Below are 25900 nucleotides of genomic sequence, written 5' to 3' on the forward strand. Positions count from 1 at the left end.
CAGATTTAATACCTGCATCTGGTAGACGTACTTTTATTTACAAGTTGATAACATATATACAATTATTGTTAAAAAGGAAATCCTAACATATTATTTGGCTTTAACTAAAATTTATCATAAAGTGTTATATTGATTTAAATAGCTGAATACTTATCATGGAGTCTAATAATAACAGTTAGCAAGCTGAAATATAATATCTTCTTATACAACTATTCACTGAAACTTAGAATGCCTTAGTTTTAATCAGATGTGAGGAAATCCCACCATTGATTGCTGTGCCATTAAAAAAAATACATTATAGACCGGTTTTGTTTTGGTTCTGGTATGTTTTCTCATCAACAGTTTTGCCAAACTTTCTGCAATGGAGCTGTAGCAGTTCATGGCAGGACCCTCTTAGCTCCTGCCTCTGCTGTGCTGATAAAGTCACTTGGATACCCTGGGGTTCAGTAACCACTGGTGCTTTTTATTCACAAGTTGTGCTCCCACAACCTTTTCCCAGGGGTGAAAGTAAGTTAACTGGTACGCCAGAGTCCTGAGCAGGGGGCGGGGCCTTAACTGGAAGAGGCGGAGGCTTTAAATCCCCGGGCCCTTTAAATCAAGATTTAAAGGGCCCAGGGCTCTGGCTGCGGTAATGGCAGCTGGGAGTCCCAGGCCCTTTAAATCACCCCCGGAGCTACCAGCTGCAGAGGCAGCTGGGAGCCCCGGAGCTAGGGGGCCATCTAAAGGGCCCAGGGCTCCAGCTGCTGCTACTGCAGCGGAGCCCTAGGCCCTTTAAATTGCAGATGGAGCCCCAGGGGCTCCCAGCTGCCATCGCTATCCTGGGCTCAGGGCTCTGGCAGAGAGTTAAAGGGCCCAGGGCTCCACTTCAGTAGCAGCGGCTGGAAGCCCCTGGCCCTTTAAATCAGTGCCGGAGCCCTGTTGCTGCTACCACAGGACTCCGGCAGCGGGGCTCAGGTGGCGATTTAAAGGGCCTGGGGTTCCCTGCAGCAGCCAGAGCCCTGGGCCACCGCTGTTACCTCTGGCAGCAGGGCTCGGGCAGCGATTTAAAGGGCAAGGAGCTCCAGGCCACAGCGGAGCCCTGGGGCCTTTAAATTGCTGATGGAGCCCCAGGGGCTCTCGGCTGCCACCACTACCCCAGGGCTCCTGAAATGGGGCTTGGGCGGCGATTTAAAGGGCCTGGGACTCCACTGCGGTAGCGGTGGCCGGCAGCGCACGGGCCTTTAAATCACCACCAGAGTCCTGTGCCACCGCCGCCACCGCTACACAGGGGCTCTGGCAACAGGGCTCCAGTGGCAATTTAAAGGACCCAGGGCTCCCTGCAGCAGCCGGAACCCCAGGCCATTTAAATCGCCACCTGATCCCTGCTGCCAGAGTCCCCGGGGTAATGGCAGCAGCCAGGGGCTCTGGCAGTGGGGCTCTGGTGGCAATTTAAAGGGCCCGGGCTCCAGCCACTGCCGGGAGCCCCAGGCTCTTTAAATCACTGGCCTGGGGAAGCCAGTCCGGTCTGGTATGGTGTACTGGTTCTTGCCAGTATGCTGTACTGGACCATACCGGCTTACTTTCACCTCTGCCTTTTCCCCATACACAACTTGCTTCTAGTGTCTGCTCCCAGGAGGGAAGGACTATCACTCTGCTTCCTCCCCTTCCCCTGGCTTCCTTCCCTGCAGCCTTTATCTAGCCCCAGACTAATTGGGCGGGCAGCTGTCTCCCATTCACTAAGTAGCTGCAGGTTTTCTCTAGCCAGCTCCAATTTGCTTTCCATAATGGGGGTTGACATGACAGAGGGCTGAGTCAGCAGTTCTTGCCCAGCACCCTGTCACAGAAGCTGAAGTCAACAATTTTAAGACAAAACCTTGAATTGCTGACTTTGGGAAGTGGTTTAAACTCGGATAGGGTTCCATGGGGAAAAAAGGAGAATCCATTATCACATTGCTTGCAGTTTTTTAATACTGCAGCAGCAGCAACAACAATAAAATAGAATTAGGCCAAATTTTACTGTTTTAAGTTTTCTGTTGCAAATGATTTTGTCAAACTCTCTGAAGTGCATCTAAAATTATAATTACGAGAAATAAATTCATTTTGATTGTCCTCTATTTTTTCTCTAGTATGTTGTTAGACTGTAGGTTGCCCAGGGAAGAACCCTGTCTTATACATTTGCAAAGGAATGTGCACACCTGCAGTAAGCTCTGTGAGGGCACGGGATCCACCCAGCCAGAGCTAATTGCAAGACTGGTGCCTTACAGTGATGTAAAAAATGACAACAATACATTACCACGGAGCAATTAATATCTGACTGTAAATCAATCCCAAGACAAAAGTGGACAGTTTGTCAGCTCCATCACACACTAATTTTTATTGTAGAATATATTCTATCTTATTAAATAGTTTTGTATCAAAAACTCATTTGGCAAAAAGTCACTCAGTCAGGGTTAAATCTTGCCTGTTGTGCCAAACCAGAAACAGAAAAAGGTCTCAGAATCCTACCCCCAAGGCTGGGGAGAAGCATAGGTAGAGCTACTCCAGTATCTGTTCCATAGCTGTGTCCTCTCCCTGGCTCTATTTTGGGTTTGAAATAGGGATCCATGTAATAGCAGACCACTGGCCACACCCCCCGTGCTGCAACAGAAAGAGCTCAGCTCTGCAGAACCTAACTCGTATTCCCCCGTACAGCAGAACCATGCTGTAACTACCAACATCGTGAGAATCATGAGGGACTGATTGAACCAGGGACCTTTCAAACTAAAACCATGGAGCAAAGGACTAAGTCCCCTAACTGGGACAGTAGCAAACTCATCTTCTGTGGATCAGGCACAGAGGAAGTTTAATAACACATGCTTAAAAGTGCGTAACACTATCTGAGACAATTTACCTGTCCAAGGAGAGGGCAGGTTTTGGTCCTTAGATGTAAGTGGATTGTTAATGATGCAGAGGGAAGAAGAGAACATTGCAGGTTATGAAGGTTCCCATGGTTCTTTCATCCACCCTAGTATGACAATTTCTACCCAAATGATAGAAACTTAACAGGAACAAAAATAGCTAATTTGTTTAATGAAGAACTGACTTAGCCCATGCATGGCACATAAAAGATCTGTTACATAATTACTGTTTTAATAGGCTTGTGCTCCCTTATATCATTGGAGGACCCTTAAAGCCACCCCTGAAAAGGATCCAGTTGGCACCTGCTATGTTGCAATTCAGAACTTCAGTGCGTATGCCGAGTATTCTCCTTGTCGCAACAGTAAGTTTTAATATAAATGCTCTTGCCTCAATAGAACTGAAATTGAGATCAGTGGTTTCATACTTTCAATCTTAGTGCTGTCTTAGCTAGATGAAAATTACTGAGTGATGTCACCCAGGGAAAGAATATAAAGAAAGGCAGACATTAAACTGTATGTCTCCACTTGGATGCTTTATCATATAATTAAAAGAGCAGAGATTAAGTAAATAAGGCTTGTGCAATTATGGTGATAAAATATAATTTGCTTAATTTAATAGGGTTTAAAATTCAGCAAACATCTCGAAAAGCATAAGTAAGCATTTTAAAATCATAGAATCATAGAATCTCAGGGTTGGAAGGGACCTCAGGAGGTCATCTGATCAACCCCCTGATCAAAGCAGGACCAAACCCAACTAAATCATCCCAGCCAGGGCTTTGTCAAGCCTGACCTTAAAAACCTCTAAGGAAGGAGATTCCACCACCTCTCTAGGTAACCCATTCCAGTTCTTCACCACCCTACTAGTGAAAAAGTTTTTCCTAATGTCCAACCTAAACCTCCCCCTCTGCAACTTGAGACCATTACTCCTTGTTCTGTCATCTTCTACCACTGAGAACAGTCTAGATCCATCCTCTTTGGAACCCCCTTTCAGGTAGTTGAAAGCAGCTATCAAATCCTCCCTCATTCTTCTCTTCTGCAGGCTAAACAATCCCAGTTCCCTCAGCCTCTCCTCATAAGTCATGTGCTCCAGCCCCCTAATCATTTTTGTTGCCCTCCGCTGGACTCTCTCCAATTTATCCACATCCTTCTTGTAGTGTGGGGCCCAAAACTGGACACAGTACTCCAAATGAGGCCTCACCAGTGCTTAATAGAGGGGAATGATCACATCCCTCAATCTGCTGGAAATGCCCCTACTTATACAACCCAAAATGCCATTAGCCTTCTTGGCAACAAGGGCACACTGTTGACTCATATTCAGCTTTTCGTCCACCGTAACCCCTAGGTCCTTTTCTGCAGAACTGCTGCCCAGCCATTCGGTCCCTAGTCTGTAGCAGTGCATGGGATTCTTCCGTCCTAAGTGCAGGACTCTGCACTTGTCTTTGTTGAACCTCATCATATTTCTTTTGGCCCAATCCTCTAATTTGTCTAGGTCCCTCTGTATCCTATCCCTACCCTCCAGTGTATCAACCACTCCTCCCAGTTTAGTGTCATCTGCAAATTTGCTAAGGGTGCAGTCCACACCATCCTCCAGATCGTTAATGAAGATATTGAACAAATCCGGCCCCAGCACCGACCCTTGGGGCACTCCACTTGATACCGGCTGCCAACTAGACATGGAACCATTGATCACTACCCGTTGAGCCTGACCATCTAGCCAGTTTTCTATCCACCTTACCGTCCATTCATCCAGCCCATACTTCTTTAACTTGCTGGCAAGAATACTGTGGGAGACTGTATCAAAAGCTTTGCTAAAGTCCAGAAATAGCACATCCACTGCTTTCCCCTCATCCACAGAGCCAGTTATCTCATCATAGAAGGCAATTAGGTTAGTCAGGCATGATTTGCCCTTGGTGAATCCATGCTGACTGTTCCTGATCACTTTCCCCTCCTTTAAGCAGTTGCTCATTCTGAATGTGAATCTGTCATTATAGAATTGCTATCCTAGGATCAGATCCTGCACTGAGATAGAAACAGCTGCTTTGTCTGAATCACCAGCAATAGGTTGATTGTGTATTACTTCCTGTGCACAAGAAAGCAGCCCACAGTAGCAGTTCTACTGCACATGCTGCTCTGTGTTGTGTGGGAATTGAGGAGCTCCTCCACAACTCTAATGCCTTCCTGCTTGTGGAATAGGTAAGAGAGGGTGTGTATCAAAGCCAAAGCCCAATTGTTTATAGGAATACACAAAATACCATACTAGGTCAGACGAGTGATACATCTAGTCCAGTATCCTGCCTCTGACATTTGTCATTACCAGATATTTTGGAGGGAGGTGTAAGAATTCCCGCAGTAAGCAATGATGGGTTAACCTGCCCCAAGGAAGTTTCTTCCTACCTCAAAAGCTAAAGACTGGCTTAAGCCTCGAAGCATGAAGGTTTATAGCCGTTCCAACGTGTGTGTGTGTGTGTGTGTTGGTCTTTTAAATATTTACTACAATATCTCAACATATTCTTGTTATCCATATGAATGACTTGATCGCTTTCTGAATCCTGCTAAGCTCCTGGCCTCAGTGATCTTTTTTTTTTTTTCTTTAAGCAAAGAGTCACATTGTGTGCTATTTCCCTGAACTCTAAAGGTGTGTCTGCACAGCTGCTGGGAGCGAGTCTCCCAGCCCAGGTCAACAGACTTGCATTAACAGGGCTCAGGCTAGCATGCTCAAAATAACTTCGTAGATGTTGCTGTGACATTCGAGCTTGGGCCCTGAAGCCAGGACCGGCTCTAGGTTTTTTGCCACCCCAAGCAAAAAAAAATTTGGCTGCCCCCAACCCCAACCCTGGGCTCCCCCTGTCACTGACACACACACACACTCCCCTGCTGCCCCAGCCCTGGGCTCTCCCCACAACCTGCACCCTCCTGCTGTCCCTGCCCTGGGTCACTGGTAGCTCGCTCCCAGGGCGGGTCATTCAGCAGGAATTTTGGATGTGCACAGAACAAAGACAGGATTGGTTCCCATATGGTTACAGAACTGCAGTAAAATGGAACAATTTTCAGCTTGTGTGATTGGAGGATATCTGGATGCATGTTATAAGACTGTCCTACATAAATGAGGAAAAGTTGAGATGCCTTTATTATTCTTTTGTTCCACTCTTTGTTTCTATGGGGAATTTGCCAATGCAATATCACTGTCTTCCTTTTAAACAAATAAAACTTAAAAAAAAAAAAGGCAATAGCTGTTGAAAATAGCAATTCCAGTCCTAAAAACCACTGGGAAGCATTTCTTGCTTCTTCATTTCTTATCCTACTTTTTCTACAGCAAGTTACAGTGGATCAGTATATTTGATTTGGGAGAAATGAAGTAAAAGACCTCTTAAAGGCTCACCCAACTGTTGGTAAAATCAGTGAGAAGAACCCGTTGACTTCATGGGACTTGGATTGGGCCCATACAGAATCATTTCAGTGTCTAGCAGTTACTTCTCCCACAGATCAGAAATAGCTGCTGTTTCACAGTTACTTGCCATGTGGTGTTTTCCAAAGCTAATAGCTAATATTATGGGCTACCTTATGCCTCTGTGTGGAAATGCCCACAGGAGGGCTAAGTTATCAATGTTCAGTTTGTTATTTGTATAGTGGCAACAAAGTGCTGGGCAAACAAGTGAACAGACCTGCTCCCTCCTTTGAAGAGCTACGATAGTGAAATTTGCCAAGTTCCTTCTTGTGGAGTTCTAGAGATAACATCGTGCCATGCTTTGCCTGCAGGGCCACCCGAGGCAGAGGGACCAAAAGGGCAGTTTTCCCCAGACCCCCCATTCTGAGTGTTGTGACCTGGTGCATGGGGTGGCAGCACCATTCAAGTTTGGCCCGGCCATCCCTTTGTCATGACTAGGTCACAGTGCACAGAGTGGGGTGCCGAGCCTAGTCCCATTGGACTGAAGTTACCACAGCTGGGTGAGTGTGGGGCAGATTCACTCTTCAGCCCCATCCACCACCCTCTGGGGCCTCTTTTGAATCCATGGTAATTTTGTTGGAAAGGTGGTGGTGGCGGGGGGCTCAGTTTTAGATTTTTGCCCCCAAACCTCTGTGTAGCCCTGAGATGTGTGCAACCAAGCAGCCCCGTGATTCTTCCTAAGATCTGCAAGAAAATCCCATGGAACTCAGCACATACAAAGGCAACTGGGATATCTGCATGTAGGGCCAACCCCTCAGCATTACCCACGAGGTTCTCCACTGCAGAGTTGCTCCAGAGAGAGCTGCATTACCAAGCCTTCCTCTCATGGCCTAGCCCTTACACCCAAACCTCCAACGAGGGGAGAGATGACACCACAAAGTGAGAAGCTGAATCTATGGGAAAATAATGTTCACAAGCTCTGCGCTAGTTCTTGCTGGTGTGTCACTTTGGCTTTGCTCAGGGATGATGCCATGTGGAGGGACTGTTCCAATGACCATTCTTACTTGCTGCCCAGTTGTAGCCCCCTGAACCTGCACATCCCCAGGTGCCTGGTGTTCATAGGGAAGATCCTCTTTAAGGGTTTGAGGAAGGAGAAAAGATTGCCACATTCTTCTTCCCTCCCTCCAACAGATATTGGGCAACCGTAGCAGGTTACTCTATTCCAAGTCTATTGCTTCATGGTGATAGAACTTAGAAAGAAGACTCAGCAAATATACATGAAAATGCAGAATTATATTACAGTTCAATACTGGTTTAACCCCAAATCCAGTCTCTCAAAAAGCTTGGCTTTATGAATTACCTGTATGTCCCTCAGAGTTGTATAGACAGCCAGGACCTCCTGCAGGGTGGGCTCCTTTGAATACACCCAGATTGACCCATTCTCCAAGTCACTATTTATCCAAAAGTTTCAAACTTCCTAAGAGACCCTTATTTTTGTATTTATGGCAAATCAAGCTCTTGCAGCAATTCTATGACTCCTCGCTAAGCCACTCATTTTCGGTTACCCACAATGGTTCGGACAGGATGCCTATTGATTGTGGCCAGAGACCCTGGCTAGGCAGTGAGAGAAGAATGTCCCAAGTAGTAAATATCATTTTTCAAGATATCATCATTTGGCACCAATCTCATGGCTCTGCAGAGGGCCCTGATTTGTTCATTACATAGAGTCCCATATAATTTCTTTTCCTCCTTAGGTGGTTTTGTACCTTTTGCCTCAAGGCTGTGGGGTTTATTTAATTACATGGTATATTTTTTCACAAAAATTCTAGAAAGCTGCTAAATGTAGCTAAGCAAAACAAGACCACATCCTTAAGACAATAACTGCATAAGCTCACAGCCTCACTACCAGCACCAGATCCTGTCAGACTGGATCCCTAGAACATTTTGTGTGCTGTTGTGATTCTGCTGTCCGTAAATACGTTCAAACAGGGGTTCTCCTTTTTTCTTTCTGAGGCCCCCCACAACATGCTGTTAAAAACTCCAGGGCCCAACGGGAAAGGGGGAGACTTGCAGCTGTGGGCCAGGTGCGGGGAAGGGCCCTTGCACATAGCTGTACTTTGACTTCTATTTTGAGTGAGCAGGGGCCAGTGGGGGTTGAGCCAGCTCTGCATGGCTGGGTCTGGGGAGGGAGCACCACCTCCATCCCCTGACTCACTTGCCTGTCTGGGATGTGGGGGGTGGGGCACAACCAAAAATTATAACTCAAAGGTGAGTGCATGGAGGGGGCAGCTAGGGGCTGTGTGCGGGCAGGGGGTAGCTTAGGGTGCAGGAAGGGGGTAGCTAGGGGCTGTATGCGGGCAGAGGGGTAGCTCAGGGTGCAGGGAGGGGCAGCTAGGGGCTGTGTGCGGGCCGGGGGTAGCTTAGGGTGCAGGGAGGGGGTAGCTAGGGGCTGTATGCGGGCAGAGGGGTAGCTCAGGGTGCAGGGAGGGGGCAGCTAGGGGCTGTGTGCGGGCAGAGGGGTAGCTCAGGGTGCATGGAGGGGGCAGCTAGGGGCTGTGTGCGGGCAGGGGTAGCTTAGGGTGCAGGGAGGGGTAGCTAGGGGCTGTATGCGGGCAGAGGGGTAGCTCAGGGTGCAGGGAGTGGTAGCTAGGGGCTGTGTGCAGCAGGGGGTAGCTCAGGGTGCAGGGAGGGGGGAGCTAGGGGCTGTGTGCGGGCAGGGGGTAGCTCAGGGTGTAGGGAGGGGGTAGCTAGGGGCTGTGTGCGGGCCGGGGTAGCTCCGGGTGCAGGGAGGGGCAGCTAGGGGCTGTGTGTGGGCAGGGGGTAGGTTAGGGTGCAGGGAGGGGGTAGCGCGGGGCTGTAGGCGGGCAGGGGGTAGCTCAGGGTGCAGGGAGGGGGCAGCTAGGGGCTGTGTGCGGGCAGGGGGTAGCTCAGGGTGCAGGGAGGGGGCAGCTAGGGGCTGTGTGCGGGCAGGGGGTAGCTCAGGGTGCAGGGCGGGAGCAGCTAGGGGCTGTGTGCGGGCAGGGGGTAGCTCAGGGTGCAGGGAGGGAGCAGCTAGGGGCTGTGTGCGGGCAGGGGGTAGCTCAGGGTGCAGGGAGGGGGCAGCTAGGGGCTGTGTGTGGGCAGGGGGTAGCTCAGGCTGCAGGGAGGGGGCAGCTAGGGGCTGTGTGTGGGCAGGGAGTAGCTCAGGGTGCAGGGAGGGGGCAGCTAGAGTCTGTGTTCCGGGAGGGCTCCCCTGCAGTCCCTGTTCCCTGAGGGCTCTTCCAGCCACAGAGCTGGGTTCTCCCACCCAGGCAGCTCTTACCAGCTGTGAGAGCAAAGGGGGCTGGGAGCTGAGAAGCACCTTCAACCCCCTGCACCAGCAGCAGCAGGAGACAAGGGAATTCCACAGCTGCCTACTCCATGACACCAGCCAGAGCAGCAGCTGTCCTGCACTGCCTGGCTCGTGCTTCTTGCCTCTGACCTGGCCAGGGGGGCGGGGAGAGAAGGAGGCGGCAGTGTGTGTGTGTGTGTGTGTGTGTGTGTGTGTGTGTGTGTGTGTGTGTGTGTGTGTGTGTGTGTAGCTGCCACGGGATTGCCCTGCTCTTGCATTGTAGCTTTTTTTTGTGGGGGCAACACCCACATGTCCCCCTGACTCTGCCCATGGGCTCGGGGCTTCTGCCCTCTTGGAGTACTGGGGCTTGAGGTCTGGAATTCAGCCCTGCTGCTCCTGGCGTCTGTCCCGCATGGGGCGCCTCAGATCGGGGCTTCAGCCTCATGGGAGGTGCTGGGGCTTGGGCTCTGGGTTTTAACTGTGGCCCCCCCTGAAAGGGTTCACAGACCCCCAGGGAGCAACAGACCCCCTCTTGAGAACCACTGCATTAAAACATATTTCTCCAAAACAAAAATTAAAATAAAATCATATAAATGCTTTTATATTTTCTTCCTTCTTCTTTCACTGAAATTTTCTTCCTACTAAAACAAACTATAGTACTGATACAGGAGTTGGATGTGCACTATCACTTTGAATTATGGAGATAAGGCAGTACTACAACATTTAATAAAATATGTACCCACAGCGGAAACCTGTAATACAATAATTCAACACAGTATATATTTTTTCTTTTTGTTGTTGCAAGTAAATCTGGGTACTAATTATTTCTCCTTGGGAAATCTTACAGTGATGTAGTGTATGGCAATTCAGAGATTATAAAGCCAGAAGGGGCCAATGTGATAATTTGATCTGGCCTCCTGTATTACAGGCCATAAGACTTCCTCAAATTAATTCCTGTTTAGAGCATGTCTTCTAGAAAAACATCCAAACTTGATTTAAAAATGGCCAGTTATGGAGACTCCCCCATGACCCTTGCAAGTGGTTCCAGTGGTTCTCTTTTAAAAAATTACACCTTATTTCTAGTCTGAAATTGACTAGTTTCAACTTCCAGCCATTGGATCTTGTTATATCTTTGTCAGCTAACCGACGAGCCCCTATTATCAAACTTCTGTTCCATATATAGGCATGCACAGATTGTGACCAAGACACCCCTTCACCTTCTCTTTGTTAAACTAAATAGAGAGAGCTCTTTGTATCTTTCACTATAAGGCATGTTTTCCAATCCTTTAATCATTCTTGAGGCTCTTCTCTGAACCCTCTCCTATGGCAATAAGTAAGTTCTACTCAGGCATTATGAGATCAATAAATATTCATATTTTGATAATGCAGGCAATGCAGATCCTGAAGGACAAGGTTTCTGTCAAGCAGGCTTCAGCTTAGATTTTTACAAGGTAAGAGTCTACTTTTTAACTCCTTGGATGAAATGTTATGCTGACGTATCCCCATTGACCTCTTCCTTCATCTATTCCAGTCCCCCGATTGGAAATTCATCCACTTCTTGTTTTGAGTAACATTTTTCATGAAGTTGCTGCTGTGACATTATACTCCATATTTTTTATGGAAATATGCTTATGATATGGATATGACATAACTGAGATATACTTTCTGCAAGATGGCTCATGTAAGGTATCATTGGAAAGGTTATGATGTACTAAATGTGTTTATCTAATTTGTAGGCATGTATCATTTTTGTATCTGAAGCTGGGAATATTGACCATGTCTCTATATTTCAACATGCTACATTGGATGAGGCCAGACAATGTTAGGGACTTATTGAAGGAATGCACACAAACGTAAGGATTACCCCAGGAACTGTGTGCAATAAAAACCTCGCAGAGATATCTCTACACAATAGGAACTGTTTGACCCAGGTCAGATAGCTCTATACAGTGGGAACTGTTTGACCCAGGTCACAGCAAAAAACTTTCCAGCAAGTGGGGGGAAGATATAAATGAGGAACAATGACAACATGAGAGGTCCTCACTCTCCCTAGAACAACACACCTGAAAACACCTGAGGAACAAAGACTGAATTGTAAGAAGTGATGGTCATAGAATCATAGGAGATTAGGGTTGGAAGAGACCTCAGGAGGTCACCTAGTCCCACCCCCTGCTCAAAGCAGGACCAACACCAACTAAATCAGGTTTTTGTGTATGAAAACCTGGGAAAGCCAAGACAACTTGTGCCTTAAGAATCTGCCAGCCTGTTTATCACTCAGGGTGAGAATTTGCTAATTTGTATCCTACCTATCTAGTGTGTAAAGCTTAGTTTGCTGTTTTGTTTCATTTGCTTAGTAATCTGCTTTGTTCTTTTTCCTATCCTTTTAATCACTTAAAATCTACCTTTTGTAGTTAATAAAATTTGATTATTATTAAACCCAGTTTATGCAATTTCTAACTGGTGGAGGCAAGAAGTCATGCATATCTCTCTTCTCATTGAGGAAGAGGGTGAATTTTATGAGCTTGTGCTGTACACATATTTCTATACAGTGCAAACCAGAATTATTTTGTGTTTGTCTCCCAAAAGGGGTGGGCACATGAGTTCTGGGGGAGCCCTTACACACAGAGCTGACTTCAGTCTGTGTCTGCAGCGGGGTGTGACCCTACTTGTGTGTGTGTGCTGCAACAGGCCAGAGAGCCTAATTCAGCAAAGCAGGAAGAGGGAACCCAGGCTGGTTGAGGAGGAGAGGCTCAGTTAAACCCCAGTACATCAGGTGGCATCCTGGGGTAGGGGGAGCAACCCCTCACAGCTGTAATTTTTCAAAAGTTTTACAGACTTGAAACTTCCCAGTTTAATTTCAAAAATAGATAAAAGCTGCTACAGATAACTTTTTACTTGTCAGATGCACTTCCATTGACTTCTTCTGAATCCATCCCAGCCTGTGCTATACCTAGGGTGACTGGACAGCAAATGTGAAAAATCGGGACGGGGGTGGGAGGAGGGTAATAGCAGTCTATATAAGATAAATGCCCAAAAATCGGAACTGTCCCTATAAAATCGGGACATCTGGTCACCCTAGCTATGGCATTACTGTTGCTCTGGCCATCCCAACCTTCAGAAGTGATTAGTGATTTTGGTTGTGTCATGGGGTGCATAGACCTTAGGCAGGCCTGGCAACCAAGGGGTTAATGAAGGAACTGCCCATCAGTGCTGATTGGCAGCTTCAGAGCAGCTGGTTGAATAAAAGAGCTGAAAAGCAGAGGGGTGAGGTGGCTGCCAGAGGAGCCAGCAGACCCAAGAAAGAAAGAGCTGCCAGCAAACTGGTGAGAAGCTGCCTCAGAGTGACAATGACCCAGAGAAGGGACAGCCAGAGCCACAGGCTGCAGAAGCCTACAGAACCAAGGAGGCAGGAAGGAGCTCAGGGTATAGCAGGATTCTGCCTGCCTGGGTTAAGGGATCTGAACTGGAACCCAGTGGAGTGGTTGAGCCTAGATTCCCCTACTAACCCCTTAACAGGGACTTAAGAACCAAAGGGGGTTCCAGGCCTATTGATGGCAAGGGTCTGATTACCCTTGTCAAACATAAGGGCTGGCCTGTACACCCCCATTGGACAGAAATTAACGTGCTTTTCTCCAGAATAGGACTATAGAGATTCAGAGAAGCAGGGTGGCTGGCTGCCCTGCTGATCTGGGCAGATGCTGTGCAACATCCTGTTTAACCAAAGGGGGGCACTGGTGCCCCAGCCTATGGGGTGCCTCCATTTTTGTGTGTCCAACTTGAGTCACTCACCAGGGCCTGATTTTTAGAAAGTACTGGGCATCAGCCCTTGAGTGGTATATGTTTGTTTGTTTGGTTTGTTTTGTTTTAAATCCAAGCAATTTATAGGCAGATTCTTTCAACAACAGGCTAATAATTCAATAAAATTGGTTTCTTCTGGGGGGAAAAAGTGCTTTGAAAGTGTGTCCAGTGCATTCCCCTATGCTACCTAGTAACAATACTATGGACCCTAGGAATAAACTTTGTAGTTAGTGGGTCTGTACCGCTACTAGACCACCAGGGCTTCACATGTGTGTCTAATCACAATAACTGTAGATTGTGTTTCTGAGACACTTTGTTATCCATTTTACATTCATGTTATTCTTTTCACCCAATTAGCCTGTTGTGAAGGGATGGCGACAAGGTGGCTATAGCCATATTGGTCTGTAAAGCATTGCTTTGGATACTTCGGGCGTCACTGATCTCTTTTGTGTTATCTTCATCTTTTGTTTACAAAGAAACAAAGCAGTCTTTGAAAAATGTTATTCTGAAGATGCCAAACAGATTATGGCCCTGATGATTCAGGAAAGCATCCCTATTCAGGAAAGACACTTAAGCATGTATCTTGATTTTAAAGTTAATCTCATACTCAACCGCTTCCCTGGAAAAGGGTGGATTAAAGCATGTACTTAAAGAAGTACGTAAAGAAGTGCTTTCCTGCATCGGGGCCTATATCCTGTATCATGACCCTGATTTTCCTTTTGCTGTTTAAATAAAACAGTACAGATGTTTAGATATAATTGTACTAATTGCTTTTCCTCTGCATGTTATCGATCATAATTTAATATTGTTCATTTCTTCTTGTTTTTGTAGAATGGGGACCTTATAGTAGGAGGACCTGGGAGTTTTTACTGGCAAGGTATGTTCACTCACTCAGTTAACTTAAACCAAAAAGTAAAGGCCAGGTGTCAGGAGAAAGTTCATCCTGAATTCCTGTTATTTTCTAGATGTAAGGTCATCGGTTTGAGTCTGATGTCTCTTATATATGTGTAAATCAGAATAACTGCTCTGAAGTCAATGTAGTGACTCTTGTGTGTGTTTTTTTAAAAAAAGAATGAGATCAGAATCGGGCCATGGATTCTATAGTAGGTGAAATGAGGTAAATGTTTTACTGATGACATTTCGGAACATTTTGCCTCTTAATGGAAAAACGTAACTTTATTTTCATCTGGAATTGAAGTGTCAATTGTGCAATAGAGAGATTACACTGTGTGTGGCATTTTCATAGCATAAGTTACAGTTTGGGATTTTTAGACTGATTTCTGTCCAGACATTTCTAATACCCCATCTCATCATTGTGGTATCATGGTGCCACATGTATAGATGAGACCTGCATTGATATAGGTAAGGGCAGAACATTTTTGCCCCTCCCTTGATTTAACCATTGTTACGATAAGGCTCATTCTTGGTGTCTGCCTACCAGGAAGACATTGTCAAGCCATTCAGCAGCTCCAGTGTTGTGGTGGACCTGTGTAATGGGTTTTGCATTGTGTCACTGAAGGAGAAAGATTCTGACTCATTTTGACTTCTGATGAGATAGAATCCATATCTCTGAACTCTCCAGTGAGAATGCACTGCCCTTGGGCTATAGGATCCCATTGAATTATAGCTGTTATGGACAGGCTGTCACTGCAAGAGCATGATCTAGGCCTATGTAGGACTTGGAAGATCTGGGCCAGCACTTTGAAATGGAATGGAGTTGTGTTAGTTATGGATAATACTGCATTGTGTTCCATATTGTCTTCTCATTTCTGAATGATGTAGAAATGCATTTGGTTTAAATATTCCCAGGAAGCTCCCAGAGTGGCAGTGGGGAAGGATTTTCCTAATAGCAGCGGCTATGCACTGCTCTTCTCTACGGCAGCAGTCTGGCAATGCATTGTTTTGGCAATGGGACAGTTAGTGATGAATTGAGTAGACAGTGTCTTGAACCTACATTTAATCTTAAATCTTAAAAACTGTAGATAACCCTACATTTTAGGGCATTGGCTCTTCTCTGAATTCATTTACTCTATGAAATTATTTGAATACAGGACAAGTAATCACCACCAGTATTGCAGATATCATTACGGACTATTCATTCAAGGATATTCTAAGGAAATTGACAAGAGAAAAGCAAACTGGAGTGGCACCACCTATATATGATGACAATTACCTGGGTAAGATGTACAATCTAGAGGCACTGGACTAATCTGAATGAGAAAGCATAGCCTAGATTATGAAGGCCCCAACCCTGTAAACACTTACACATGTGCTTGACTTTAAGCACAGGAGTAAGGAATCCCATTCAGTAATTTGCTAATTACTTTAATGGGACAACTGACATGCTTAAAGTTAAACACAGGATTAAGTGTTCACAGAATCAGATCCTAAATGGCTAGCTAACTAGGATGCTATATTTATACATGGGTTTTAATATACTTAAGCAAGCATGCTAATTTTTCATGTTTGCACCTTTTTTCAGTCAAAGGGAAATGATTTAGTTTACTGTAATTAGGGACTATTTCGACTGTTAAGAGAGGGAAAAGAAACTTCTTTTTTTGTAATGTTTTAGTACAGTAATTTCTAAGGGTGCAATTCTGCTCTTGTTGAAGTTAAGGACAAACTATAATTGACTTCGGTGAGAGCAGTAGTGGGCCCTAAGGTGATACAGTACATTCCTGATTTTCCAGCTAGCATGGAGAACATGGATTTTATTTGGATCACTGAGAGGGCAGGAGCCATTCAGCAGCAGGATGGCTTCCACCGCGGCCAGAGTCGTCATCCTCCTTGCAATCCTGGCTGAGGATCTCTGCTCTGCCCCACTCCCTCCCTCCCATGACAGTGGGGCTGCAGAGGGCTCCCTGCACTGCCACAGGCATCATTCAGCAGCAGGGAGGCCTTCCCTGCAGCCAGGGGCTCGTTCTCCTCCTTACAGCCCTGGCCAGGGCTCTCTGTTCTATTATCCGAATCTCTGCATTATCCAAATCCCTTCCTTGTCCCTCAGCATGAGATACAGGCTGCAGAGGACATGTATCTCACACTGGGGGTTGAGTAAGGGGTTCGGATAATAGGATTTCCAATAAACAGGAGTAATCTGTACATAGAGAAACCTAGATCTCTTTGAGTACATGTTTTAAAAGATAGCTGGTGGCTCCTTCTCTCCAGGAATTGTGTGTAATATGCGCATAACTCTGCATGTAACAAATGTTGCTGTCTTTTCAATGATTGTAGAAATGATGCAGTGACGTTTGAAGGCAGTGATACATGTCCTCTCACATATGCTTCGTATTTGGCTTTGCAGTCATGGGCCCTTACTCAGTCAATGGGCATTAGGTGCTTAACCTTATGTCCTTTTTAGGGCACTTATTGGCATCTTTAGATGCCTAAATAGCTTTGGAAATCTGATCCTACATATAATAGATGCAATTGTGTGATTATGCATCATAGTGGCAAAAAAGGAATATAATAAAAAAGGTATTATCACAAAAGATGTAGCATTTGCAGCTTATATTTTCACGTGAATTATAAAGTATTAATGCTTAACAGCTGATTTTGGGATGCAATTAAATAGCAACGTGTTTCCTAATGATTTAGGCCTGTAGAATTATTGTACTTTTGAGACTTATGATGAAGGTAGTCATAATAACTTGATAAATGATTTTCCTTCCCCTCTCCTGCTCCCAGTCTTAGATATACTAGTTTATAAAGTTTTTACAGAGATTATTGAAACAGAGGACAAATCTGGTTGTCCTTCCAGAAGCATGTGTCTTTGGAAGTAAATGATTTGTCAGGTTTCATGCTTGTAATTTATTCTTAAAACAGGATACTCAGTGGCTGCTGGGGAATTTACTGGAGACCTTGAACAAGGTAAGAAGCAAGTCAAAATGCAAAGCATATGACTGTGCACATGTCTATTTATCTATTCCTGTTCTCTAAATGGGAAAATAGGTCTTAAACATTTAAAATATTAAAGCATGGGATAATGTATCTCTACCCAATGTACTTGGGGGCAAATCTTTCCCTGGGATGGTACAGCAAGGGAAAGCAGAGCTGCAGTAGCCAAAACCTATGCAGCCCCAGCCAGAGGTATCTTTCTGCCTAGGATGAGATTACACAGGTAGGGCTGGGGGATAGCACTCTAAGGCCACATCTGCCAGCTAACTCCTGGTGCTTCTGAGAGAAGCACTATTTACTTGGGATCTTGGACATTTCCTAAAAGCTATAGAGCATGTCCCTTGAGGACATGGTCTCATGCACCATGCCCTTGAGGACATGGTGCATGAGACAGTTTGTTAACTGTCCCTCCTCCTAATCCAATGTGTTCTGTTCTGTTCTTGAGTTACCGCTTGTGTAGTGGGAAGAGGATCCCTATACTCTCTCCTCTCCTTGAATCTTACATTTCAGAGCAGAGCTGATCAGGGTTGAACTTTTAATATTAAAAATCTATACTTAGAAAGAGAGAAAACATTATACAGGCAAATGAAATAAGGAACTGATCCCTTGAATAAGGAAGGGCTTAAAGGCACATGAACAAAAATGCCTGAAAGAGAATAATGCATGAGCTTCTTTAGAAGTGAAGGCTTTTTCTTGGATCAAATAAATTCTACAGTGGGCTATTTTGATAGCAATTTGCGTGTAGATGGCAATTTCATCCAGAAGATTACACACACATTACAAATTTAATCCAATTATTTACAAGCTACATATCTATAATGGATTCTTCACCAACATAAAACTCGGCTGCCTCTAGGATAAAATGGATCAGCAACGTAACAGAGGACAGCAACAAGCCATACAAGTTTAGGAGAATCAGTGAGGAAGAATTTTTAACTGCAATTACAGAGAAAATGTTTTGTAGCTCGGCACAATGTCATTACCCAAATTAGAATTTGGCTTCAACTCTGAGGTTATTGTTGCCCACCTTGTGACTTCAGATTTTTATGGAATCTGACCTATGCCTCAAGCAGCACAGTTCCCTAATAGTATGGTTAAGGATTGACTCAGAGCAGCAGACAGCACCACCTACTGAATTAGCAACACCAGTTCCTCCAGTGTTCATTAGAGGTCTTGGCCAAATATTGACCAGGCCTGACCCTGTCTAGCTGATATTCGCTGAGCTCCGAGCATATATCTAGAGAAGCTGATAGACACATTATATAAATTTAAAAATGTAATATCAGTTACAGAGGTCTTTGAGACAGCTAATAGGGAGCATACTCTCAAATAATAGGGGCTGTATGGTAGCAGAATTTAAGTGACGGTGCTCCAATCAGCTAAAACAATGTATTCACTAATTAATTATTTATCTTTTCAGAGTTGGTTGCTGGAGTGCCAAGAGGAGCACAGAACTTTGGCTATGTATGTATTGAATCCACATTTGATCTGATTAGTAGTAAAAATGCATGAGCTATGCTATTTTGAGGAGGAAAGGCTATATCATGTTTTTATGCCACATTGTACCTGCATTCCTTATCCAGGCAAAACTCCTATGCACTTAGACCCTGATTCAGCAAGGCACTTAAGCATGTGCTTAACTGCTTTCCTGAATTGGACTTTAAAGCTCAGGCTTTTATTTATTTTTGAAGTCTGTACGTTCTGTAGACAATTACAAGACTGCTTTGAACTCTTGTGCCAGTATTTCTGTAGCTGCAGACTCAAATCCAAATTCACCCCAAGTCCATGGGTGTTTGATGTGCTGTTCTGATTGTTCCCATGATGAAGAAAGATCCAAGTCTGTGTAGCTCAGGGATGTTCAGATCTGGCTTTCAGTTCAATGCTTTATGTATGTGTTATGAAAATGTCAGATATGAAAAATCATGGTATAAATTCTGAAGAGAAGAGAGAGCAGTGCAGATTGTGAAACAGTGCTTATCTCCTTATAGAGTAAATACAACAAAAGGCAAGTTTCAGGAACAATCTGCTTGGGAAATTGACAGTTCCCAGCTACAGACCTGACTGTAGTCCTTGCATACCCTAAACTGATTCCAGATTCTAACATCTTATTGCCAGATTCCAACCTCATATTGGAACTCACTGCTCAAAAAAATAGCACCTATCTATGGTACATATATGCTTCCCCCGGATATTGTAGTATTTGAGCACCTCACTGTTTTTAACATTTGGTTCCTTACAACACCACTTCCAGGCAGGGAAGTACTATGCTCTCCATTGTACAAATGGGGAACTGAGGCATAGAAAATCTAAATGACTTGCTCAAGGTCCCTCAGAAAAATCTGTGGTGAAGCAGAGAACTGAACTCAGGTCATCTAGGTCCTATGTTAGTGCTGTAACCACTGGAACATCCTTTAACTTTTCTAAATTTACCTGTAGTTACATTACAGTATAACTTATTATGGTGTGACTGGAACCTTTTATATTTTTGTCTATTTCCAGGTTTCAATTATTAATTCTACAGACTTGACCTTTATTCAGAATTTCACTGGTGAACAGGTAATGTCAAAGATCTAAGCAATAATATACTATCCCTCAGAGGAATATCATTGCATCTAAAATATTATAGTTCTAACAATTTGTTAAGTAATATTTTCTACCCGTTGAAATACATTTTCATAAAGGTGCAGAGGTTTGTCAGGAAAAACAATCTTTTAATGGATATGAGATATGAAAATGTGTGTGTTGTTTTTTATTTACAGATGGCGTCTTACTTTGGGTACACCGTCGCCGTGTCGGATGTTAACAGTGATGGGTAGGTTATACAATGCATTCCAATCCCATTGAAATCCAATAGGAAGTGATTGCCTAACTCCTTCTTTAGTCCCTTTTGAAAATCCTGGCATTAGTAAATAATGTTCACACTACATCTCCAAAAGCCATCATAATCCCTTTATATGGAAAAGCCAAAATAAATATATCTGTTAATAAACTCTGTTTTTCTAATGCTCTCAGCTGGAAAATGTTTCTTAGACTTCTGTACAGCTCTTCTGTGCTTTTCTAGCTCTAATTATCCAGTCTGGGTCTCAACTTTATGAATTCACTCTTCCTTTAAAACTTGGTCTAATGGCCTTTGCCAAAGAAGTTTTAGTGGAGTTTTTCTTATTGACAGCTGAGAGGATTGTTTGGAACAATAAGGGCAGAGTTAGAACATCCAAATCCCGTCCAATTTCCCAGTATTGAAAGGGGCAAGGAGTAGTGGTGTTGTCTGCCTTTGGAAAGAGGTGGGTAAGAGCCAAAAGTAGAACGGTTCAGTCTGCCTCTGTGGAAAAGCAGAGCCGTTCTCTTATAGCCCTGTCCATCTCCCATGGCAGCAAGGGCTGCTTAAGGTTGCTAGCCTGTCCAAAAGGAGCTCAGCTGGTTGGTCATGGAGGTCCATGCATACTGCATCATCTTTTGAGGTTTGCAAAGTGGCCATGCTCTACAATAGTTCCAAGAGGTATTGTGCCTGCGTAAGGATCAATGCCTTTTAGAGCTCCCATTACTCAGGGTTATGCCTTAACACTATCTGGCATTTAAGCCCTGATTCATAGAGCACTTAAGCACCATTAACTTTCATGAATGTCTGCACTGCAAGTGGTACGGCAGCATAGCTTTGGTGCTGCAGCTACGCCACCATAGTGTAGACATTTGCAACAGTGATGGAAGGCGTTTCTTCATTGCTGTAGTAAATCCACCCCATCGAGAGGCAGTTGATGGAAGAATTTTTCCATCAATCTAGCAGTGTCTACATGGGCTTAACTACCTACCTTAGGAGTGATGTAGCTGGGTTGTCCTAAATTTTAGGTGTCAACAAGACCTAAAATTGTGAATAGTCTTAGGGTACGCCTACACAGGGATAAAAGCCCCATGGCGTGGTTGGCCGAGGTCAGCTAACTTGGGCTTGCAGGGCTAAAAATTGCTTTATAGATGTTCAGCTCAGGTTGGGCCCTGAGCTCTGGGACCCTGCAAGAGTGGAGGGTCCCAGACCTCTGGCTCCAGCTGAAGCCAAAATGTCTACACAGAAATTTTTAGCCCCACAGCCTGAGCCCCACAAACCTGAGTCTGCTGACCCTGGCCAGCCACAAGTTTTTTATCCCCAGGTAGACATACTCAAAGTAGTTGGCAGGATCAGGGCTTTAGTGAGTGAATGTTAACATTAGCTCTTTATCACCAAGATAAGATCACTAATACTTTGAGCATTGGTGTTTCCTCCCAATGTTATTTCAGGCTTATAATTATAACTGTATGGCTATTCACTTACTGCAAAATATCCCAAAGAATTGTATACTTCATATGGGACACTTTCTCTTCTTGTATTTATTTGTAGCTTAAAACCATAGTGTATGAAGTATTCTCTGTGTTGAGAAACTGGTGTTTCTCAACTGGTTAATTGAGATTCCCCCTGCCCCCAGGGGGGTTACACAAGGCAATCGGGAGGGTTGTGAAGCATTGAACATTTTATTAAAATTCTAAAGAAAATAAAATGTCCAGAATAACTTCAGGATAGTCAAAACCTTCAAAGTTCGTGAGGTCACCTGTAGAATTTGCAGTAGTAATTGGAGTATACATTTTTAAACTTTTACTTTTATAGTAAATGTAAGGGGGTCAGGACAATTTTTTATTTTGAATAAGGGATCACCAACCTGAAAATGTTAAGAAACACTGTGCTAGTATCATAAGAGCTTTATAGACGTTGATTGTGGCTAGCTTCATCTCTCACTGAGCCAATGAATTCACGAACAGGTTATTTCTTGGGAATCTGCTAGTCGCTTGCAAGATCTCTTAAGATCTTTTAAAAACATTCCGTGTTCCTTTAACTCCATAGCTGTATGACAATAATATCAACAAACAACTTTGGAGGCTTGTGTGGTCTCATCCTGTATCTGAAAGAAAATCTAATGACTCTCTCCGAGATCTAAACATCCCACTGAAAACAAAACACAAAGAAGCTTCACTTGATAAATGTGCCTGACTGCAGTCCAGTAACTAATGGCATATACTAGGGTGACCAGACAGCAAATGTGAAAAATTGGGACAGGGGATGAGGGGTAATAGGAGCCTACATAAAAAAAGACCCCAAAATCAGGACTGTCCCTATAAAATTGGGACATCTGGTCACCCTAGCATGTACACTAACTAGAAATATAACTCAGAAGATGAAACTAAGGTTGACAAAAATTGGTTGAGAGAAAAGATATGCATGGAAAAGTTGTTATATAGCTAGGGATGGTGGAGAACTTAGAAGCAGGATGTTTGACCAGTATCAGAAACCTGATTCTTTATCAGGCTGAAAAGATAAATAGGGACAACGCTTTTACTTGAGAAAGTGCTGAGATTAGACCTTTTTATTTTTCATAATATTTAAGAAGGCAGCTCTGATCAATTTTAGCCTGAGCCGTTCAGCTAAATGTTCCAGGGCTATTCTTGATGTAAAGTCTGAAAGTGTGTTAGGGACACAAACAGGATCAAGAAAATCTTGGTTATTGCCTTCCTACAGTTGTGTCCACCACTATTACAAAGAAATCAACAAGGTGTCTGGTGGCACCTTAAAGACTAACAGATTTATTTGGGCATAAGCTTTCATGGGTAAAAAAGTGTTTTTTATACCCACAAAAGCTTATGTCCAAATAAATCTGTTAGTCTTTAAGGTGCCACCGGACTCCTTGTTGTTTTTGTGGATACACAGACTAACACGGCTACCCCCCGATACTTGACAAATAAATCAGCTATTGAAACTAGAAACTTCCATTTTGTAATAAATTTATAGACAAATTCTTAGCAAGGAAATGAAGGAAAATTTTCTTTTTAGGCTGAAACCATATATCCAATAAAAACAGTGGAATAAAATGTTTACCGGTCTTTTATTTGTATTATATCAAAGCTCCACATAGTTACACTTTAACCTATTGACACTTCCCATACTCCTGCTGTTTATTACTCAGCAGGATACAAAAGAATTGCATAAAATTCCAGCAGGTGGTCAGCTTGTGCTTTTTAATGTTGTTTTATTAGAAAGGAAGCAATACTGGCTAGTCACATTTATGTGCTGGAACAAACATAAATATGTTGATTTATGTTAACTACAACATCATGGTGCAGTAGTGAAATGAATCTAATGAAACTTATTAAAATACCCCCATAGATTGAACTACAGTTATGGTTATACATTACCATTTGGGGGCTTTCAGTCTTATTTTTACTCCTGCTGCCTTTTAAAAGGGATGGTGTCAACTTTAGTTTGGCTCAGATTCACATTTTGTAAATATAAATCTTTACAAAACCTTAGAGCAACTGAAGTATGTCACCAATTAAAAAAGCCAAGCACACAGGTGTTGATAACCAACCAAACAATTCCTTTGCAGTGCTTGAAACTGAAACATTGAAGTACTAGAACCTGGAAAGTAAAATTAGCTATAAACCAAAAGTCAAACTGATTTATTGCTTTTTCTTATCCACATTGAGATAAATGCAAACAAGTAAATGAGGATCATGGAGAGTGACAAGTAAGTTGGATGGATGGGGGTGGGAGAATTCTCCCTTCTGCTGAAGCCCTTGTACAGTGGTAATGCATAAAGAGACATTAGAGCCTTGGGTTTGGCCAGGGAAGAATTCCCACTGGAACAGGCTTTGCAAAAGGGAGCTTACCTTGCACTAAAAGGGCCACACTGCAAGCCCTAATATAGGAGGTGTCTTAGGGGCATGAAGGTGGTGCCAAAAGCTTGCTCTGGACATTTAAATTCATTGTAAGTAATCTAAGTTGTTAGTAGTAATCTAGGTGACTATATTTGTTTACAACACATGGTTCTTGGCTCTCCCTTTGAAGGGTTTTCCATCCCCCTCCAACCAGATTTCTAAGGGTCAGATTGTATTTGGCCCTCGCACTGGTGGGTGTGTATGGGGAAGGTTTAGTTTGCATGCTTTTCACTTGTGTTCCCTATGCAATGCCAGATGCAACAGCAGTTCTTTTGCTCAGGGGAGTAAGCACATAAGAACGGCCATACTGGGTCAGACCAAAGGTCCATCTAGCCCAGTATTCTGTCTTCCAACAGTAGCCAATGCCAGGTGCCCCAGAGGGAATGAACAGGAAATCATCAAGTGATCCATCCCCTGTCACCCTTTCTCAGCTTTTGGCAAACAGAGGCTAGGGACACTGTCCCTGCCCATCTTGGCTAATAGCCATTGATGGACCTATCCTTCAAGTACAAGGACTGCTCCTTTTATTGGCCCCAGGGCACAAGTCACCCCAGGGGCAGGGCAGGAGGCAGAGCCACAAGACATCATGTAACGAAAATTCACCTTGTCACTTACAACCAGGGGCGGCTCTAGGCACCAGCAAACCAAGCTGTTGCCTAGGGCGGCCAAATCTAGGGGGCGGCAGGCTGGGCCGGTGGACCTGCCGCAGTCATGCCTGTGGGAGGTCCACCGGAGCCGCGGACGACCGGACCTGCCGCAGGCATGACTGCGGAGGGGGGCTCGTCCCGCGGCTCGGCTGGACCTCCCGCAGGCATGACTGCGGCAGCTCAAGCGGAGCCACCGGACCGTGCCCGCGGGAGGTTCGCTGTTCCCGCGGCTCCGGTGGAGCTCCCGCAGTCATGCCTGCGGCAGGTCCGCTCGTCCCGGGGCTCCGGTGGACCTGCCGCGGGAGATCAACCGGAGCCGCGGGAAGAGGGGACCCGCCGCGGGACCGAGGAAGGGCGGCGCAGCACACCGCGCTGCCTGGGGCAGCCTAATTTCTAGAGCCGCCCCTGCTTACAACACTAATTTACAAAGGATTGGTCCTACAGTAAAGGTACTAGACTGAGACTCAGGAGATGTGGCTTCATTTTCTGACACTGCCGTGGTCTTTCAGTATGCCCTTAGGCAAGTCACTGAGGCTCACCTTTTTAAAGATGTTTATGCATCTACAGATACTCATATGCACCTAGTGAGATTTTCAGAAGTGCCGAGGTGCTCAACTCCCACTGAGAGTTAGACACGTTAGTGCTTTTGAAAATCCCACTAGGTGCCTATCTGACCCTTTAAAAATCTGTCTCTTATTCTCTCTGTGCCTCAGTTCCCCTGTGTAAAATGGGGATAATAATACCTCCTTTCTCTTCCCCTTTCCTTTTTCTCTCTTCTCTGGTTAGAGTGTAAGATTTTGGAGCACGGACCATCTCTTACTAACTGATTTATACTGCACTTAACACAGCTGAGTCCCGATCTCAATGGGGGTCTCTATACTGTACTGTAATAAAATAATAACAATAATGAATGCTAGGAGGATGATAGAGCTACTGTGTAATATATAGTGTATGCTAAATAACTGTAAAACAATTGGTAAAATTCATGGGACACAAACAGCGTGTTCTCTTTTTGTGGCAGTCAGCAATTTCAACTAACATGCTGTCCAAACCACTAGCGTCTTTCATAAAAAGAGAAAGATTTGGGGTTTTTTAGTATGGGGGAAAAAACCGACAGTTTTAATATTTGTTTGTTCATTCAGCATCTGCTTCCTTCCTTTTCAGGATATGTGTAGCATAGGACAGTATCTAATATTTAAAACAATGTAAGAACCAAATAAATGTAACTTTACATTTTAAATTACAGTTTTCCTTATGG

General features: G+C 44.4%; 1 protein-coding gene across 3 annotated transcripts in view; it reads left to right on the forward strand.

Annotated features, from left to right (window-relative positions):
• ITGA8 (integrin subunit alpha 8) overlaps positions 1-25900 on the forward strand; it is a 174951-nt gene that overhangs the window by 21996 nt on the left and 127055 nt on the right. The window contains exons 4-11 of one of the 3 annotated variants that reach the window (XM_039522444.1): positions 3115-3238; positions 10961-11022; positions 14201-14246; positions 15421-15546; positions 17192-17236; positions 18684-18727; positions 19763-19819; positions 20023-20075. In XM_039522444.1, the coding sequence (XP_039378378.1) occupies positions 3115-3238; positions 10961-11022; positions 14201-14246; positions 15421-15546; positions 17192-17236; positions 18684-18727; positions 19763-19819; positions 20023-20075 (557 nt within the window). Of the gene's footprint in view, positions 1-3114; positions 3239-10960; positions 11023-12857; positions 12895-14200; positions 14247-15420; positions 15547-17191; positions 17237-18683; positions 18728-19762; positions 19820-20022; positions 20076-25900 lie in introns of those variants that run through there. The other 2 variants (XM_039522445.1, XM_039522446.1) reach the window with 2 other exon arrangements.

The sequence above is a fragment of the Mauremys reevesii genome, linkage group 2 (assembly GCF_016161935.1).
Source record: "Mauremys reevesii isolate NIE-2019 linkage group 2, ASM1616193v1, whole genome shotgun sequence".
Lineage (NCBI taxonomy): Eukaryota > Metazoa > Chordata > Testudines > Geoemydidae > Mauremys > Mauremys reevesii.